We start from the raw sequence: 18167 nt of genomic DNA, 5'->3' as shown, positions 1-18167 counted from the left end.
ACATTTATACTATATACTACACAAAACAAAGTCACTGCCTGTTTCCTGCTTTTCTAGCATTAATATTATGTCTTGCCATTCCTTACATCCTTTTTGAGTTTGTCTAAATGTGTTGTGCTCCTCTTTTGATATCTCCTTGTGCACACCTTTCTAGTCTGGCTTTTAACTGAACTTTACCTATTTGTTTATTGACTATTTATTTATACATTTTAGTCTGTTTTACATTTTTATCTATTGTTATACTTTGTGCTGTTATCTTTTCATTTACCGTTTATCTACTATTTAAAGTATTTTTAAAATGTATTATTTTTATTATTATTATTATTATTATTATTATTATTATTATTATTATTATCGTTATTATCATTATTGTTATTATTATTATTATCATTACTTTTGTTATTATTGATACTACTACTACTACTAGTTCTACTACTATTACTACTACTACTACTAATAATAATAATAATAATAATTTGTATCTTTTAATCTATAGGTTTTAGCTTGTATCTGGTGTTTCCTCACTTGGAAGCGTTGCCCTCACTTCTCTGACTTAATAAGTATGCTTATTTTAGTACTTAAATTAATATCATTTAACTTAACTTAATTTAATTTATTCAATTTACTGAATTCGGACAATGCACATTCATCAACATATCAGCAGTAAGCATGTAAATATGCCGGAATAAGCAGAATTGCTAAATTTCATCCATAGTCCTACTTACAAGGTCTTCCTTGATATTTAGTCAGAACTCTGTTGTTGTTAGCACACTAGCACCAGTTCCATCTGCTCTACATGTGACGTTAACAGCTGCTATTAACAATTACAGTGGGTTAGCCCTTAAAACACCAAGAATGGTGTGACAATGATTACCAAGCTGTTTGGACACAGAGCTGGATCTAATCAAAGCCAGGCGAAGGCCTGCCCAGCTTACACAAAATCACAAGCGCACTGTATACACCAGTCTCAATTAACGGCACAATCTGCAAAACACTCCTGTCAAACATAAAGACACTGAGTCAATATTCAGATGCCTCCCACAGGGTTTCTTTCAACAAAAACTGGTGGAGACAGTGACCTGGATAACAGCCCGAGTGTGGATGAACTAGTCCGTGCTGTTCCTTACTTTAGGCCAAACTTAACCTTCTTGTTCTCCACCATCAGGTCACAGATGTAGCGAACCGAGAGGTAACGTAGCAGCTTAATGTCGTGGCCCCGAACCTTGTCAAAGAGCTGCGAGTCCCCGTTCCTGAAGGAGGAGGAAGCAGGGAAGGGAGGAGGGAGAGACGGAGGGAAGGAGGGAGAGACGGAGAACACCAAGGACGTAGAGGAGAGAGGAGGAAGAGGAAAATTAAATGAGAGAAAGACTGGTTGAGAAAATGGACTTTCTCAGGATACATTTTTTTTTCCCCTGATGAGACGATTAAAAGTTGTCTTCAGTCAGTAACATATTACTTTTTAATAGGGGTGTAGATCACAAGTTTCACCATGTTATGATATTATAATGATTCTATGAATAATTTAAGTGTTGGTGTCTGTCAGAATACAATTTATGGGCCTGTAACTGATGTGAGTTGATATCAGTAAATATCCCAATTAGAGTTGGGTACTGTTCACATGGTCTGGAGTTTGGTACTGGTTCCCTGTCTAAAGTTAAGCCCAGCTGCTCAGCAGACTCTTTTGCTGGCCTCAGAGCTCCATGGCTGGCTTCCATGTTTAGGTGCTATGTGGCACTTTTGTCTCTTGTTTAAACCCAATGTTCTCACCCAGACGACCTCTCAGGAACCGAAATTTGGCACCAATGGATTTAAAATCAATAAGCACTCAGTACTACCTATGTAGTTTAGTTGGCACAGAGTTAGGTACCTAAGCCTAATACTCTGCCTTTTTCTTGGCTGTTTGCCATTATTTGCCTGGGGGGAAACTCCCTTTTTCGGAACAATTGCTCCTACTATCCATGTGATAAAACACCGTAAATGTTAAGGATGGAGGTGGACAGAAATGGTGACATAGGCATGCCATGGAAATGTCAAAATAAAGGCATATGTATCTACGACTTTGGATCATTATCATGGGATTAATGTATAGATCCAGATGGATGTATCGTTAAACCCCTACTTTTTAACACTTTGGTGTCCTGCATCATTGTGTTTCATTGTTATCATGACTGTCACATGCTGATTTAGCTCACCATCAGACCAGTGTCTGGTGTTCACTGTACACTCATCTAGATAAAGATGTGTTTACCTGACAGCACTCTCATCCTCTGGAACCTCCTCCGGCTCTGTCCATGTGTCATCAGTGCCCCCTGAAAAAAAACAAAAAACAGAAGCACAAAGGATGAATATCTTCACTCAAAGTGATGACAAGAACTTAAACTCTGTTTACCATTCAGACAATAAATACTTTGCATTTTTTTATCAGAAACCTGTCTTGTTGGTTTTAAGGTCACAAACAAGTTTAGTTTTAAAGAATAAAGAATATCAACATCAATCTATCTATCTATCTATCTATCTATCTATCTATCTATCTATATATATATATATATATATATATATATATATATATATATATAATTTTAATTATATTAAATACATATATATATATATATATATTTAATGATGTTGTGCAATATGACATATAGATCATAGCATTTCCACTGTTTTCTAATGTTTACGACCGACGAATAAACATCAGATTCAACGTTAATGAAAATGATCAAAAGTTGCAGGCAGGCATTGTGAAAGTGAATGCACTATGCACAAAAGTCACTAATAACCCCTTATTGACCGCTCGCCCTGATCGTGGTCTGGTCCTGGTTGCGCCGATGCCTTTGGACACCTCCCTACCAACATATGCATGAGACTCTTATCATCACCCTCAACATCATCATAGAGTGCAAATAATAACTTCACACCTATCGTTATTGTAATATGACATGCATCTGTTTCTATTATTGCTGTGCCTCTCTCCCCCTCTCTCCTCCTCTCCTCCCCTCTCTCTTTCTCTTTCCTTTTTGCCACAATTGTATCTCATTTGATATTTATGACATCTATTGCACGTCTGTCCGTCCCGGAAGAGGGATCCCTCATCATCCTCTGTCGCTCTTCCTGAGGTTTCTTCCTTTTTTTCCCCGTTACAGGGGTTCTTTTTCGGGAGTTTTTCCGTGGGTGATTTGAGGGTCTAAGGGCAGAGGAATGTCGTACACTGTAAAGCCCTCTGAGGCAAACCATGTTTTGTGATAATGGGCTCTATAAATAAAACTAACTTGACTTGACTTATTGCACAGGTAAAGTATGTGTATGCACAGCTACAATAAGCACAGTAGCTCAAAGTTGAAGCAGGAAGCTGGTCTGTAAACTGTGATGGATTTTTATTACAGACGTTTTGCTTCAAGATTTTGGACACAACATGTGTCTGATCGTCTTGTACTGCACTGTCAGACATCCCACCACTCTTCTTTGTGAGTAATCTTTTTAGAAGCTGATAGAAATTGGAAAAATGGAAATAACAAGTAAGACCCAAGTAGTATTATACTTCAAAAAAGCCAGCACTGTTACATAAATTACCTCATTCACAACAAATGATAGAATTGAAACTGCAGCCAACACGTTAGAGGCACACCATGATGTCTTCTAAATGTCAGACTTGCTTAAGAAAAAAAGATCTATCAAGTGAACATGTTTTGTTATTTTTATCCTTTCATCACATTTTTGATATGACAGTAGGTGCCAGAAATACAAATTTCTTTTTATTGTTTTTACTTGTTGACTTGTGAATGCAGTTAAGCCCGAGTCATTTAGAGGAACATTAAGTGTCAGTAGGAAAAGTTTGACAGCTGTCCGAAAACAGACTGACTATTAACATGTCAGAGAGCACACAAGCAACGTCAGCCCGCAATGGAAAATAAGTCAACCACAACTTCCCTGTTAAGGTTATATTTAAGTGTGTGTGTGTGTGTGTGTGTGTGTGTGTGTGTGTGTGTGTGTGTGTGTGTGTGTGTGTGTGTGTGTGTGTGTGTGTGTGTGTGTGTGTGTGTGTGCGTGTGCGTGTGCGTACCTGAGAAGATGTAGTTGTAGCCCGTGCGTCCATACAGCTCACCCCATCCTGCCAGAGTGGACGACCGGCAAATATGCTGCGATGAGGAAAAAAAGTGATTCTGGATCAGCCTGGTGTCTCACAGCAGCATGTTGTTACCGTAACTAACATCTCGTCACCTTCTCAGCCTATACATACAGAAAAGAGGTAGTGGCAGCAACACAACAGCTGCCTCATTTCTTTCTAAGCGGTAACACCTGGAGGGATTTCTTATTTTGGTTTCTCCCCGTTACTGTGTGTTCTCATACAAGCTGCAACGCTGATGTTATTTTAATTTCACGCTCTCTGAGGCAGTGAGGTCTAATGTCTTCAACTCTGAAAGGACAGCTACAGTGGAAGTATTAGATGACACTAGAAGATCTGAGGAATCCAGTGGTACCACGGTATGCTAGCTGGTCGGGAAGTGGGCTAAATAATGTTGTAACACTAGGATAAATTTCGGCGCGGGAAAAACCAGTATGGCCACTTCATAGACTCAAATAATACCGAGACAGCAGACCAAAGATGGCATCTATTAATTCCTGTGGAGTTGCTTGTCCAGAGCAAAAAGTTCAGGTAGAGCTGGGCTACATAGCTTTAAAATCATACTGCTATATTTTAAAGCTATATCGCCACTCACAACATTTACCTCAATATTTTTAAATGTCCTTTAAACTAATGTTAACTACCAAAATATAAAATTATTTAATGAACTACCAATTCTATTCATGTATTGTAATGGTATCCCCCCCTCGTAGCCATTTCAGTGTAATGAAACTTTTTGAGAATTAATATCGATGTATAGAATGACCTATAGTGACCTCTAAGGTAATCACAGCCTAAACAAACTAGAGACCTCAGGCATTCAGAGGATGTTTCGCTATGGTGACAATAAGAGGGTTTCTCAGCAGTTTCAAAACAGAAGTGCTCACCATCCAGTCACTAAAAAAATGTCACCCTTACAGAAATCGTATGTCAAAAGTTTTTGCTTCCAAATCACAGCATGGATTTTTCTGTGGTATTTCTTAAGGTCATGGTGGCTTAATTTTTTTCAATTTTTTAAGTGGTCAAAAATGCTTAAATTTAGCACCAAATCTGAGTAACAAATGGTATCGACACAAAAATTGCTGCAACAACTTATGAGACATAAACATGAGAATCACGAATGAGACTGGCCATCATATACTTTCATCATAATGTTATAAGCCCTTGTGCAAACTTTAAAGCTTGAATGGGCACCTAAACAAAACACTGTGTTTATTACAGATTAATGACCTAAAAAGCTTGACTGAGCTGCATCTAACATAAATGTTCTGGTTTCCAGCTTCCAGATGTTGTATACCATGTCTATGCAGCATATTCTGTTGACCTGCTATCTCCTCATATAGATCCCTCCCCCCCAAAAAGCACACGTAAACATGTTAATCCAACTGAAATTGGACTAAATCAAATTTCTCTTAATCAGACTAACACACCCAGAAAATACGATTGGAAGTCGAGCTATTCCGTCATGTAAACACTTCAGTCGGACTTGACTCAGCGTTCTGTGTGTGCTCCTTGTCACTGTGTCAGCCTCCCTCTGTATTTACGGATAGGGACTGTCCCTTACGTATGAGGGAGAGAGGAAGGGGTGCTGCAAAACAGGTAAGGCTTTTTTTTTTTAATGTAAGCACTGTGGAGGGGATTGTGTTTTTAATTTTGACTTAGGGAGGGAAATACAACTTGAAAAGATAGTGTTTTATATTTATTTTAAATAAAAAAAGTCACACCCCAGCGACCTCCCTTCTCTGATAAATAAAGTACAGTCCCACAACACGGAAGCCAAGCGATGTATCCCATTGCTAAGGGCTGTCTTACGGCAAGGTGAAACTGTTAAAATATTCTAAATATTGCGTAGGCTGCACTTGAACTAACATTGATTTTTTTAAGTTTTAAGTTACTGTAAGTAAAAAGTTGTGACTGTGATTGGGTCTATATCATAGACTGTATTAATAATATAGGTTTATTGCAACTAGCTGAAAAGGGGAATATCTCCACCTGCCGTGATATAATGGACATGCTTCCGTCTAAAATGGATTCTCCCCCAGTGCGTCTATGCTGGGACAAGGACAGGAGTACAGTTAAATGGCTTAATGGAGCTATAACCGTAGCTCCACTAAACTGTGCATGCAAATGTTGTTAGTGTGTCTCTGACAGCTGTACCCACCTTGCCATTGTAGAGGATGACAGGACAGACGAACCTCCCTCTGCAGCGGGCCAGTTTACTCCGGTTCACCAGATCCTGCAGCTTACTGATCTGCACTGTGCTCTCAAACCTGCACACACAAACCAACACATTATCCATCAGTCTTTTAAATGCAATTTAGAGCATAATATAAAAAATGTGATTAGAAAGAAGCACACTGATACCACCAGATAATTGAACTGAGCTCATCCTCTGAGATGTAGCTTACACTTAAGTGAGACATTCAGCCTTTGAGCTACAACAGGACGTGAATACTTTATTACATTTACCCTAACTGCCCGCCTGCTGCTATTTTAGCCATGAAAAGACGAACACTTTGAGGATATCTGATGAGCATTAACAAGACCTCATAAACATCTAAGATGATATTGGGTGAACCAACACCCAGCAAATGTTTTTTGTGACTGAGACTACATGAAGCTGTCTACTATAACAGTGCTTGTTTCTGTGTGAAACCATTTGTGTCCACATTAGCATTTCCACGTTGTTTTTGTAGACTTAAGTCCATAGTGAAACACCTAAAAAACATGGAATGGCTAAATCTCTTCTTCACCCTCTTTCAGGTTGGCAAACGACAAACATGCATCATAGCCAACACTTGATGAGAAGCGATTGTTGACCAAACAACATGAAGACAGGTTAATGACAACAGCTGTGCCAAATCACGTGTTATATTGACCTTTACAGTGCATTTCAACAGAAAAAGTCAGCCATTTAACAATTTATGTAATCACTGTTGGCCCAGTGTGTAGGCTTTATGTGGATATATTGGCAGAAATAGAATATACTATTAATGATTATATTTACATTAGTTTATAATCACCTGAAGCTAAGAATGGTTGTGTTTTCATTACCTTAGATTGAGCCCTTTATGTCTACACACACGGGGGAATATCTCCCACTCAGTCTGACATGTCTCTACAGTAGTCCAAAGCGGACAAACCAAACACTTTTGGAGTCTGCTAGATGCAACTAAATCCAACACACTGGACCTTTAATCTGACTATTATTTTCTCAATTCCTAATTTAGTCTATAAATATGTTTATAAGTGTGAAAAAACAATTCCATTTACAATTACTCCTAATCAATGGGGACGTCTTCATTTTGCATGTTTTGGCCCATCAGCAGACCGAGACCTAAATATATTCAGTTTGGTGTCATGAGTGACAAATAAAAGCAGCAAATCCTTACCAGAGAAAGTTTCGCATTTGTTTACTTGAAAAGAATACTGAAATTATTAATAAAATGTCAAAATAGTTGGCAATTTATTTTCTGTTGATCAAATAAGTAGGTATAGAGAAGCAAAAGTGTGCACGCATATCAAATCCAAAAATGTCAGTTAAAGTGCTCAACTGACCGTTTGAAATTAACGTTTGATTTTCAGGCCTTTATTAACTAATGAGACAAAAAGCAGACATTCCACTCTGGGTATTTTATCCATAAACAGTTTCTCAATTAATTTTCCAAACAATTTATATTATCATTAAACATATTTCAACACTGGCATGTAGAACTACACTATTAGTGAAAGAGGATTTTGGCCTTCTTGCCCAGTCCTGGCTGGCAGCTGTGCATATTTGGTGTGATTTGATACAGATCAACATATTGTTTCAACACTACTGAGTATCATTACAAATAATACTGCCTTGAAAGCCCTTTGTAAGTGGGTTTATTGATCACAAGTGACTTAGATGATATTCCTCAGTTTGTTACTTTGAATCATGGGAAACTGAAAGACAGACCGTAAAATGAAAACATAAAAACATTTGAGTGGAAGGAAAAGTTTTCTGTGCTCATGAGGGTTATTTTCCAACAAGGTGACTTTTTGTAAATACTGTATATAAAAGCCTTTTTTAAAAAATAAATAACGTGTTTCCTCCGATGTTTAAGAACATCTTCTATTTCTAGCACTACACTGGAAAATAGTCAGACTCTATTAAGCAGCAGTGAGAAATAAGGACTTCTGAATCACTGCAGATCATTTTCCATTTCTGGCTACAATCTGACAAAGCAGTCACTCCGGCCCCTCGGCTGCCTTTGATGGGATCAGGGCGGCTGGAGATGGACGCTGACCTTTGCTCCCTGCACTATAGTAAGGTGTGCGTGATTACAAGAGTGACATAAACAAACAGGAGGGTAATTGGTTACTGAGTGAACTGAACTTTGTATTGGAAAAGTTATGGTTTGTATAAGTATTGGAGCGGTACCTGTCTCTCTCCACATCTGTGCATTCATACTCCAGAAAAACGATCTGCCGGGGGTAGTGACCACACACGTCTCCATTGGAGTTATGGATGATACTGTACTTGTAATCTCTGGCAAATAACTCCAGACAACGCTTCTCTATAGCCTCCACCTGCGGGGAAACAACAACAAAAAAAAAAAAAAACCAGAAGTTATGCTAGTGGTTTAAAAGGAAATTCATTTTTCATCAGGACAATGACAGAATTTGGGAATAAGTCTTTATAGATCAAACTAAATCATACAATCAATTGATCAAATTGTATTTCGTAGCACCTTTCAAACAAACTGAATGTAATATAAAGTGCTTTACAGTTTGATTAAAGAAACAATAACAGCAGTGAAAATATGCAAAAATGGATCTTAAAAAATTGAATACATATAAACCATAAAATTGTGATAGTGAGACACTACATAACAGTCAGACTAAAAACACAGGTTTTTAGTTTACGTTTAAAAGTGTCAATATTTCCAGCCAGCTCCTCTCAGATCCTCTGGCAGGCTGTTGCAGTGTGTGAGCATAATGGCTAAAAGCAGAATGACCAAATGGGTTACTTAACTAGGTATAGCAAAGTATAGCCACAGAGACTTCTCTATAGTTTATGATATTCAACGCTGATCAATCATAAATATCTATGAAATTATATGGAGAGTAAATCCACAAATATAAATTAAATCAGGCATCTTTTAGAATTAGGGTTGCACAATTAATTGAAATACTAAATCGCAATATAGCCAAATAAAATATCCAAATTGCAAAAGCTGCAATCTTTTAATGTGATAAAGATAAAATGTATTGCAAAAAAACATAACAGATAAAGAATTGTGGTGCTACAAAGATGACCTGGCCAAGAAACCATATTCCAGATGAAAGGGAACGGGTTTGTTTGTTACAGAAACCAGCAAAAATCACATCTAGGGATGCTCGATATTGGATTTTTTGCCAATATCCAATTTGCATATATATAACAACCCATCTGGCCGATACCGATATTGATATATCCACTTTTTTTCCCTAACTAATTTTAGTTATCACGAAAACTCTTCTGTGGTCAAATTAACATCATATTATGCATACTCTTATTGTGATGGCCGACCAGCAGACGGAGACATGAAATATAATGCTTTTCAATTTATGTAATATTAATTAATTGTAATTAATTGTTGTTAATCATTTCAAACAAACTGGTTTGATTTTTTTTTAAAAAAGTGACAAGAAAATGACCTCAAAATTAGTTGAAAAAAAAGGAAGAGGGGTTAGCAAAATATCAAAACTCAGGGAAAATATAACATCAACAGAACTATATTTAAAATTATGTTACAGAAAAAAAAGAATATATTTCACAAAATAATATTTTATAAGCACTTTTAAAGGGTTAAAACCAATACCTGCTGATACCGATGAAGTGCTGATAATATTGTGCGTCCCTAATCACATCATCATCGTTTTCTGTGGGGGATTTTCAGTGAAATGACATGTAAAACTTATCAGTCTCACTTAAATCGCAACTCATAATGCAACAGCCACATCCCCCAAAATAATCACTTTTATTGGGGGGGGGGGGGGGCATATCGTGCAGCCCTACTAAGAGTCTGTGTTACCACTTACACATGTGGTTTGATTAGCTATTTATTACAACAGCTAAGTCAGACATGCTCAATCATCAGTAATAGATCTTTCATGGAGCCCCTCAATAATAAACACATTTTGAACAAGAAGCAGGTTTTGGTGTCAAACTAATGATCATATGCAGACTCCAACATCAGTAGAGCAAGCTTCATCCATTCATGATGTTACTTTGCGGTTTGTAAGAATTAATACTATACAAGTCCTCCTGTGTGGCATTTAAGATCATGGCAATTCAAAGATCAGTGGCACTTGCCTGATAGCAGGCAACTTCTCAAATAAATAGAAAACTACATTGAATTGGGCAATCGCTATGCTCAAGAGTTTTTCAACAGCATGTGATGCACTTCAAATATGAATAAAGGCTATGATAACAGGAGAGGGGTCTCAACAGCAACATAAACATGCATCAACATAACCCTGGTCTGACAGGGTAGACAGCAGTGCCTTCACCTAAAAACACTGTATTTTTATAGATATCAAGTCCAGCTAGGTGGATCTACTGTATGCCGAATTGAGCAGTGGCTCTATAAGTTAATTAAGAGCTCATTAGTCACTACCTACAGTTTGTGCTGTCTTGCAGAAGTACAAGATCATTTAAATCTTCATGATGCTGTAATGCAATTCGGTTCATGATGCACAAAATAGACCATGGGAGGTTTTGAAGTTATTAAAGCACACAGAGTAATAATGACCCTCTCGGTCTTACCCGAGGAGTGACTTCTTTTGCTCTGTACTGCATCTTGGAAAACAAATCAATCAAATCCATGATTTCCTCGCTCTTTCTGACCGACAGCCCGGAGGCCGTGAAGCCGCCGGCCGCGGAGGGGGAGGCGGCCATCATAGCGCCTCGACCCGCGGTGGTGGCCTCTAGGCGAACTCGACCTCCTTCAAACACCGCAGAGCCTTGTCCTTTGGAACGGGAAGACCGACCAGGCCATCCCTTCCCACCCAGCTTCTTCCTCACTGCCCGCTTGAGGGGGCCGGAGCCGGGGACCCTTCCTGAATTCAGGGCACCGGCGGGCTGCTCCACTCTCCGAACGCGACCCGTTAGCCAGCCCGCACAGCCGGCCACTCAAACCGCTGCGGCTGCTGCTGATACCGGAGTTAGCACCACGAGCTAACAGGCTAGTTCAGCGTCCCAGGCGTAGGTAGGTAGTTTCTACTGACTCAAACCCCCCGTATACTCATTGAGACTATTTCATCACCACTGTTTGGTTTGTGACAACAAGTGAAGTGATGCTCGACTCCCAACACCAGCTGCCTCAGCTCCGGTCAGCTGGAGTCAGGAAATCTCCCGGATCCGTCCCGGCCTGCTCACGTTTCCTCAATGTCACGTCTTCATGTTTCCTTAGTGACCACGACCGTGACGGTAAACAGATTGAGGTTATACAGTAGTCGACCCTGTGGCTTCAGAGTCGCAATATCGCATATGTTGTTGTCGATAAAAGCCGCAGCAGTTAGTCTGGTGTTGCAATCTGTGTACTACAGTCTGAAGGTACAGCAGGCGGTAAACAGGAAGTTGACATGAGCACGTGACACAGCCATCTCCCCCTTTAAATGACGTTTGTTGTTGTTCAGATCAAGCTCTGACGTTTCGGACTGTCTGCAGCCAGACACTTTGTTTACTCAGAGGATCTTCCTTGGACACAGGTCTTCCATGCATATCCAGCTAGCTGGTTTTAAAAACGTAATGAGAATGCATAATGTTATATGTGTGTGTGTGTGTGTGTGTGTGTGTGTGTGTGTGTGTGTGTGTTTTGTTGGAGTGTTCTTGAAGTTTGGGTAACATTTTCTATAAACATCAACAAATGTTTGATTGTTTTTTTTTTAAGATATCACATTACTTAATAACATGTTCTGAATGTTGCTTTGAAAATCTTCTTCCTTTGTTCTCATATAACATTGTAGGAACGTTTTATAAAAGAACATTCTGTGATCTGTCACCTCTTACCATCCTCAGAATGTTGCAGTTATAATGTTACTTCTAAGATTAGATCAACATGTTTTCCTTAAAACCTTATTGCAGCTTGTAGGTAACATGAGTCAATGTTGTGGGAGTGTTCCCTGCTGGCTGGGTAGGAGATCTTATCTACATACTGTAACTTACTCCTGACCACTTAAAAATAACTTAGCCTACAGGTTGGATGTGTGAGTCTTCTTTTTTTATGAATGAGTACCAACTCTGTGCAACCAACTCTTGTGCAACTCTAAACACCAATTTTTAGTCACCCCTTCACCCTTTTTTTCCCTGCAAAGTTTTCTTCTTTTTTCAAAAGGATCAGGTACAGACTTTTTTTAAAGAGCCATGTACAGACTTTTTTTTTAAAGAACCATGTACAGACTTTTTTTAAAGAACCATGTACAGACTTGTACTTAGCTCAAGAAAAATGAGTCTATAATGTAATAAAGGGAAAACATCCAAAGCATCCAGCAATAGGATAATTCTATACAGAAGTAAAAATTACAAAAACAAGAGCAAACATAAAATAATCTACCCAAACTTCAGGTCTAACAAACAAACATTAAATATACATTCTGGTTTTGCTTTAAAGAGCTGAATTTTTATAATTATGGGGGTCCTCAATGTTTCTTCAGGCCAATAACCACTTAGCTGAAAGAGAGATGGAGGTGGCACAACTGAGTTGCAGTTTACTCTTGAAACAAACAAACAAAAAAAATAATTTGAGCAATAATTTGGCGACCTTTCTGCAGTGACTCTGGGGGCCTCCTAGGGGTTCCAGACTCTCTGTTGAAAACCCAGGTTCCTTTCACAAGTATTTAATCCTCTGAACCTTGAGAAAATCAGTGCATTTTTTCAGAAGCATGGGAAAAGGGAATGAGCAACATGGTAGTAAATTTGCCACAAGAAATTGCTATGTCTAGGGAAAAAAAAATTAAGAAAAAACTATGTCATTAAATAAAATAAACACATTTAAATCATTCTACATTCTATTGCTTATTTATTCTTTAACTGTCTTTTTCATTTGTTTGTTGTTTTTGTTTGTTTGTTTTGTGCATGTTAGTGCATGTGTGGATTCTACTGGCCAGAGTATTGTCACTGCTTTGCACCACGCTCATATGGCAGTTACTGCTTATCTAACAGTGGTAGACTGGTTTCCATGAACCCTAAAATTGTACAAACTCAAATTGTGAATGTACAATACACCTAATGGAAACATGTTAATTAAAAAATAAAACGGAAAAACCTCCCATGTGTCTTAGGTGGGGCGGCACGGTGGCGTCGTGGTTAGCACTGTTGCCTCACAGCAAGAGGGTCCCTGGTCCCTGGTTCAAAACCCGGTTGGAATGGGATTCGGTGCGGAGTTTGCATGTTCTCCCCGTGTCTGCGTGGGTTCTCTCCAGAGTCTCCGGCTTCCTCCCACAGTCCAAAGACATGCAGGTCATGATTGGTGGCTCTAAATTGCCCTTAGGTGTGACTGTGATCGTGTATGTTTGTCTGTATATGTGTCGGCTCTGCAATAGTCTGGCGACCTGTCCAGGGTGTACCCCGCCTTCCGCCCGAAGAAGACGGGGATTGGCTGGGATTGGCTCCAGCCCCCCACGACCCTTACAAGGACAAGCGGTTACAAGTCAAGTCAGTTTTATTTATATAGCCCATTATCACAAAACATGGTTTGCCTCAGAGGGCTTTACAGTGTACGACATCCCTCTGCCCTTAGACCCTCACATCACCCAAGGAAAAACTCCCCAAAAAGAACCCCTGTAACGGGGAAAAAAAAGAGGAAGAAACCTCAGGAAGAGCGGTAGAGGATAGTGAGGGATCCCTCTTCCAGGACGGACAGACGAGCAATAGATGTCATAAATATCAAATGAGATACAATTGTGGCAAAAAAGGAAAGAGAAAGAGAGGGGGGGAGAGGGGGGAGAGAGGAGGGGGGGGGGCACAGAATAATAGAAACAGATGCATGTCATATTACAATAATGGTAGGTGTGAAATTAGTAATTGCTCTCTATGATGATGTTGATAGAGATGATAACAGTCTCATGCATATGTGAAAGGGGGCTGTCCAAAGGCAAGATCACAGCATCGGCGCAACCAGGACCAGACCACGATCAGGGCGGGCGGGGGGCACAGAATCAGTACAGCCACAGCACGAGCACAACCAAAGGCAGGGTCGCGGCATCAGCACAGCTATCACCACGGTCAGGCACGGTTACAGAAAATGACTGACAGTGTTTCGGGTGTTCTTAGTTAAAAGCCATCTTTCGCAAACATCAATGGAAACAGTTTTTTTTTTCACTTTTGCAGGTCACATGATGTACAAAAGAGTCACATGACATTTAAAAAAAAAAACATGGTGTGGTATGTGTGGAAGAGGATGTAAGAGAATGAGATCTTCTTAAGTCTTACATGAGACAAAGAAGTTACGATAATATTGAATTTGAAGCAGCAACAAAATGTTATTTTTTATCAAGCCCTCCAAGCAGATGTGAGGAAGAGGGGTTTTCATAAAAGGGACTTGCCTTTCCATTACAGCTCACTTAACACACCTATGTCGCCCTCAGCTGGAAATAATGACAGCTAATGCGGTGGCTGCAATAGAAATAAAGGTGCTAATGTTTTGAACATCCATCACCATGCTTCCTGTAATGTTATGGCAAGAGAAGAAGTCACATAACATCACTCAGTGGAAACACAGTTATCTCACAATTGTATTTTATCAACATTTTGAAAATATTGCTTAAGTTTTTTGCAATAATAATTATAAATAATAAATAATAATAATGCTGAGGATGTTAGGGAGCTACTCAATCCCTGTTTCTTGACCTAAAGGGATGAGAAGAGAAGTCCCACCAGGAATTCCAAGCCCTACTTTCTTGGACTCAGATGAAAACCCATTGAAACTGGACACCCACAATGCTGGTTTAGGGGTCTGGACATACATACATGCATTCATGCATTCACTCATTCATTCATTTAATCAACCAACCAACCAACCAGTCAGTCAGTCAGTCAGTCAGTCAGTCAATCAATCAAGTATGTGAATACAAGCACAAACAACAAAAATAGTATTAATAAAAACCAAGAACTGAGGAAACACTACTGTAAGTGAGGAAACATCAGAGGCCGGAAAAAAAGCTATCAATAGAAAGATTAAAATGAATAAATGAATAAATAAATAAATAAATGAATAAAATGATAGTATTATGAATAGCATTAATAAACAATAAAAAAAGCAAAATATTCAAACTGTAAGAGGTAAATGAAAGGATAACAGCACAAACTAAAATAATACATAAATAATAAAAGCTAGACTAGACTTCTCCATCTGGTGTCCTGATGCTCAGGTTCCTCACTGTTTGCATTACACACCACTGAACATGTCACTGAAACAACACCACACATGTAAATCGCTGTTTTGCACGTACAGCATGCCACGACAGATTAGTAGACCTTAAAACAAAGGACATGTCAAAAACCTCTTATCACCCTCAGTAAGAATCTACAAACATTCCTGTGTCGAACCCACCATCTCATTTCTGTAACAGTAACCAAAGTAACTTTCCACATCTGTCTGCCAATACACCAGATGTTTTTGGATGTTTATGAAGAAACAAAAGAGGTGTCTGTGTTAGATGCAGCCTGCAGCTTCAACTCTAACTTGGAGGAGACCTTTATGACCAAAGTTATTAAATAATAGTCCCCCCTAAATACCATCCAAAAGCTGGTTACAGGAGCAGATTACTTTTTTTGTTTTTTTTTATTTTTCATATTTGTTCAGCCAAGGACAAATTCACAGGTTGGTCATTAGAGGGCTGCAACAACTTTCTAAGTACTGTGCTGTCTCTTAAGGCCTCATGCCCATGGCACAAAATCCTGTTAACATCTGGCTTTTTAATAATTGGAAAGTGTACAGTTGGCATTCACACCAATGGCTCTGCAGTAGTCACGGATATTTATCGCCTCCAGCTCCGATTAGCATTGATGGAAACACAAAACCTGAGTAAACGCATTAATTTAAGCTCATTAACTCTTGAGACCTGGATCGACATCAGTTTTCTTGTGATGTGTTCAGGTGCCTTTTACAAGATTTTTGACCCTTTGAAACCTGAGAAAATTGGTTTGATTTACTTTGAAAACATGGACGGAAAAGACAAAGTCAAACAATTTGCAAGAAATTAGTAAAATGTCACAGAAAAATTACCTACAAATTAGTTTAATATCAATAATTTCATATATCAAATTATGCTCTGTCTCTCTCTCTCTCTCTCTCTCTCTCTCTCTATATATATATATATATATATACATTTGTTTTTTTTAAATTTATTTATCTATTTTTATGTCTAGCTTATTTGTGGCCCATGTCTTTTAAGTTGTTTGTTGCCAATTGCCCATTTTTTGAAAGAAATCAAACTAATCTGCTCAGGTTTTAAAGGGTTAATCAGTGAGATGCAATGACACACCGCCACTAGTTACCCTCCGTGTCTTCCTAAACAGTGCTAAAACATCGATCCAAATTAGTCTACACCATGTTTGAGAGACATGAATAACTAACACATTCTCATCCCAACTCAGCACATGGTGCCACTCTGTCAGTGACCTTCTGCGTCTACTTATGATGTCTCAGGTATCCTTGTGCGTCAGCTGTTTGCACTGTGGGATACCTTGACCATGATGTCAACAAATGCACATGATGGGAAGAGGCAGCAAGGTCCTTATGTTTACACAACCAACATGGCAGTATCCATGGCAGGAACATGGCAACCAATGTGCACTGTTAGGATGGTTAGGATTAGACAACAAAGTCACAGACAGTTAGATTTAGGCAAAAGATGCACATAGTAAGGTGTAGAAAAACACACAAACTTCACATGAAAGTCAGTTTTTTGTGAGACCCATCCACTGCCCCACCCTCACGCCCTACTCATGCACCTTATCTTACGTAGTTACTGGTAGCATGATTACCTGACCTGACCGGTCCTTCAGTGTTTCATGAGCAGGTTCTGTCTGGCCACGTTCTCAAGTGACACTTCCCATGCACGTTATGTGTTGATGGCCCAGTGCCGTCCAGTGTTTAATAGCAACCCCACCACTTCTATCTCAGTCCATTCTTATCTGACACTGTCCAATCGCTTTCCAGTTGGACGCAGAAGGTGGCTTTTGGTGTTACGCTTGTACGCTATTTGACAAGTTCAGAGTGAGAACAGGATAAATAGAGACATACTCCTATCCCTTGACAACTGAGTACTGTGTTTGTTTTTAATGTCAAAACCTGCTGTGCCACTGGTCCACTCATTTGCACATGTATTCTTTGGCATTCTAGGCTATTTAGGCTATTAGTGTGCTTGTATGAGTTGTTTTTATTTGGACATAAAGAAAGTACTTAAAATGTGTCTTTAGTCAGAGAGGAATGTGTGTGTGTGTGTGTGTGTGTGGGGGGGGGGGGGGGGGGGGGGTCGTAACATTTCTGCAATATCAAAAATGTGTGCGCGCCGTCATCCACAAGTCGTCGACGTTCCTCGGATGCGCGCACGAATAGAGAGAGCAAGAGAGAGAGACCTGGAGAGTGAGTGGCAGTCACAGCATCCAACACAACAGTCATGGGGTTGTTGTGCAGTGATGGAGGACTGATTTATATTTTTGTACGTTTTTCACACATTCTCGGACTTTCGTCGTCTCAAATATTCCTTTTTGGTTCAGTGTGATTCCTGATTGAAGCATGTCAAAGGCTGTCTCTGTGTCTCTGTTCCTTTCTTTTGGATCATTTCCTTTGGATTCATCGTCATCATTTCGGGGAAACTCGACTAGTGCGTCTCGCATCTTCTTTGAAGCCTTTTGGCTGTGAATGCACAGCAGAGCGGACACGGTCACGGGCGGAGCTGATGTGCTGAGATAAGACAATGCTGCTCGTCCCGTCCATCAACCGCCGCTGCTTTTGGCTCCGTGAGCTCGGCTGTCGGCTCCGCTGTGTCTTTACGCGCTGAGAGGAGCGGAGGAGAGGAGAGGCTT

General features: G+C 39.5%; 1 protein-coding gene across 1 annotated transcript in view; it reads right to left on the bottom strand.

Annotated features, from left to right (window-relative positions):
• Positions 1 to 11695, bottom strand: part of mtmr14 (myotubularin related protein 14) — a 44470-nt gene extending 32775 nt beyond the window's left edge. The window contains exons 1-6 of the mRNA XM_042498775.1: positions 10902 to 11695; positions 8532 to 8680; positions 6285 to 6393; positions 4061 to 4136; positions 2249 to 2309; positions 1128 to 1250 (exon numbers count right to left, since the gene is read on the bottom strand). Of these exons, the coding sequence (XP_042354709.1) occupies positions 1128 to 1250; positions 2249 to 2309; positions 4061 to 4136; positions 6285 to 6393; positions 8532 to 8680; positions 10902 to 11036 (653 nt within the window). The 5' untranslated portion in view covers positions 11037 to 11695. The remainder of the gene's footprint in view (positions 1 to 1127; positions 1251 to 2248; positions 2310 to 4060; positions 4137 to 6284; positions 6394 to 8531; positions 8681 to 10901) is intronic.
• Positions 11696 to 18167: the final 6472 nt, after the last annotated feature.

This window comes from Plectropomus leopardus, chromosome 2, assembly GCF_008729295.1.
Source record: "Plectropomus leopardus isolate mb chromosome 2, YSFRI_Pleo_2.0, whole genome shotgun sequence".
NCBI lineage: Eukaryota > Metazoa > Chordata > Actinopteri > Perciformes > Serranidae > Plectropomus > Plectropomus leopardus.
The sequence above is the reverse complement of the archived record's forward strand: the minus strand, read 5'-3'. Positions and strand labels throughout refer to the sequence as shown.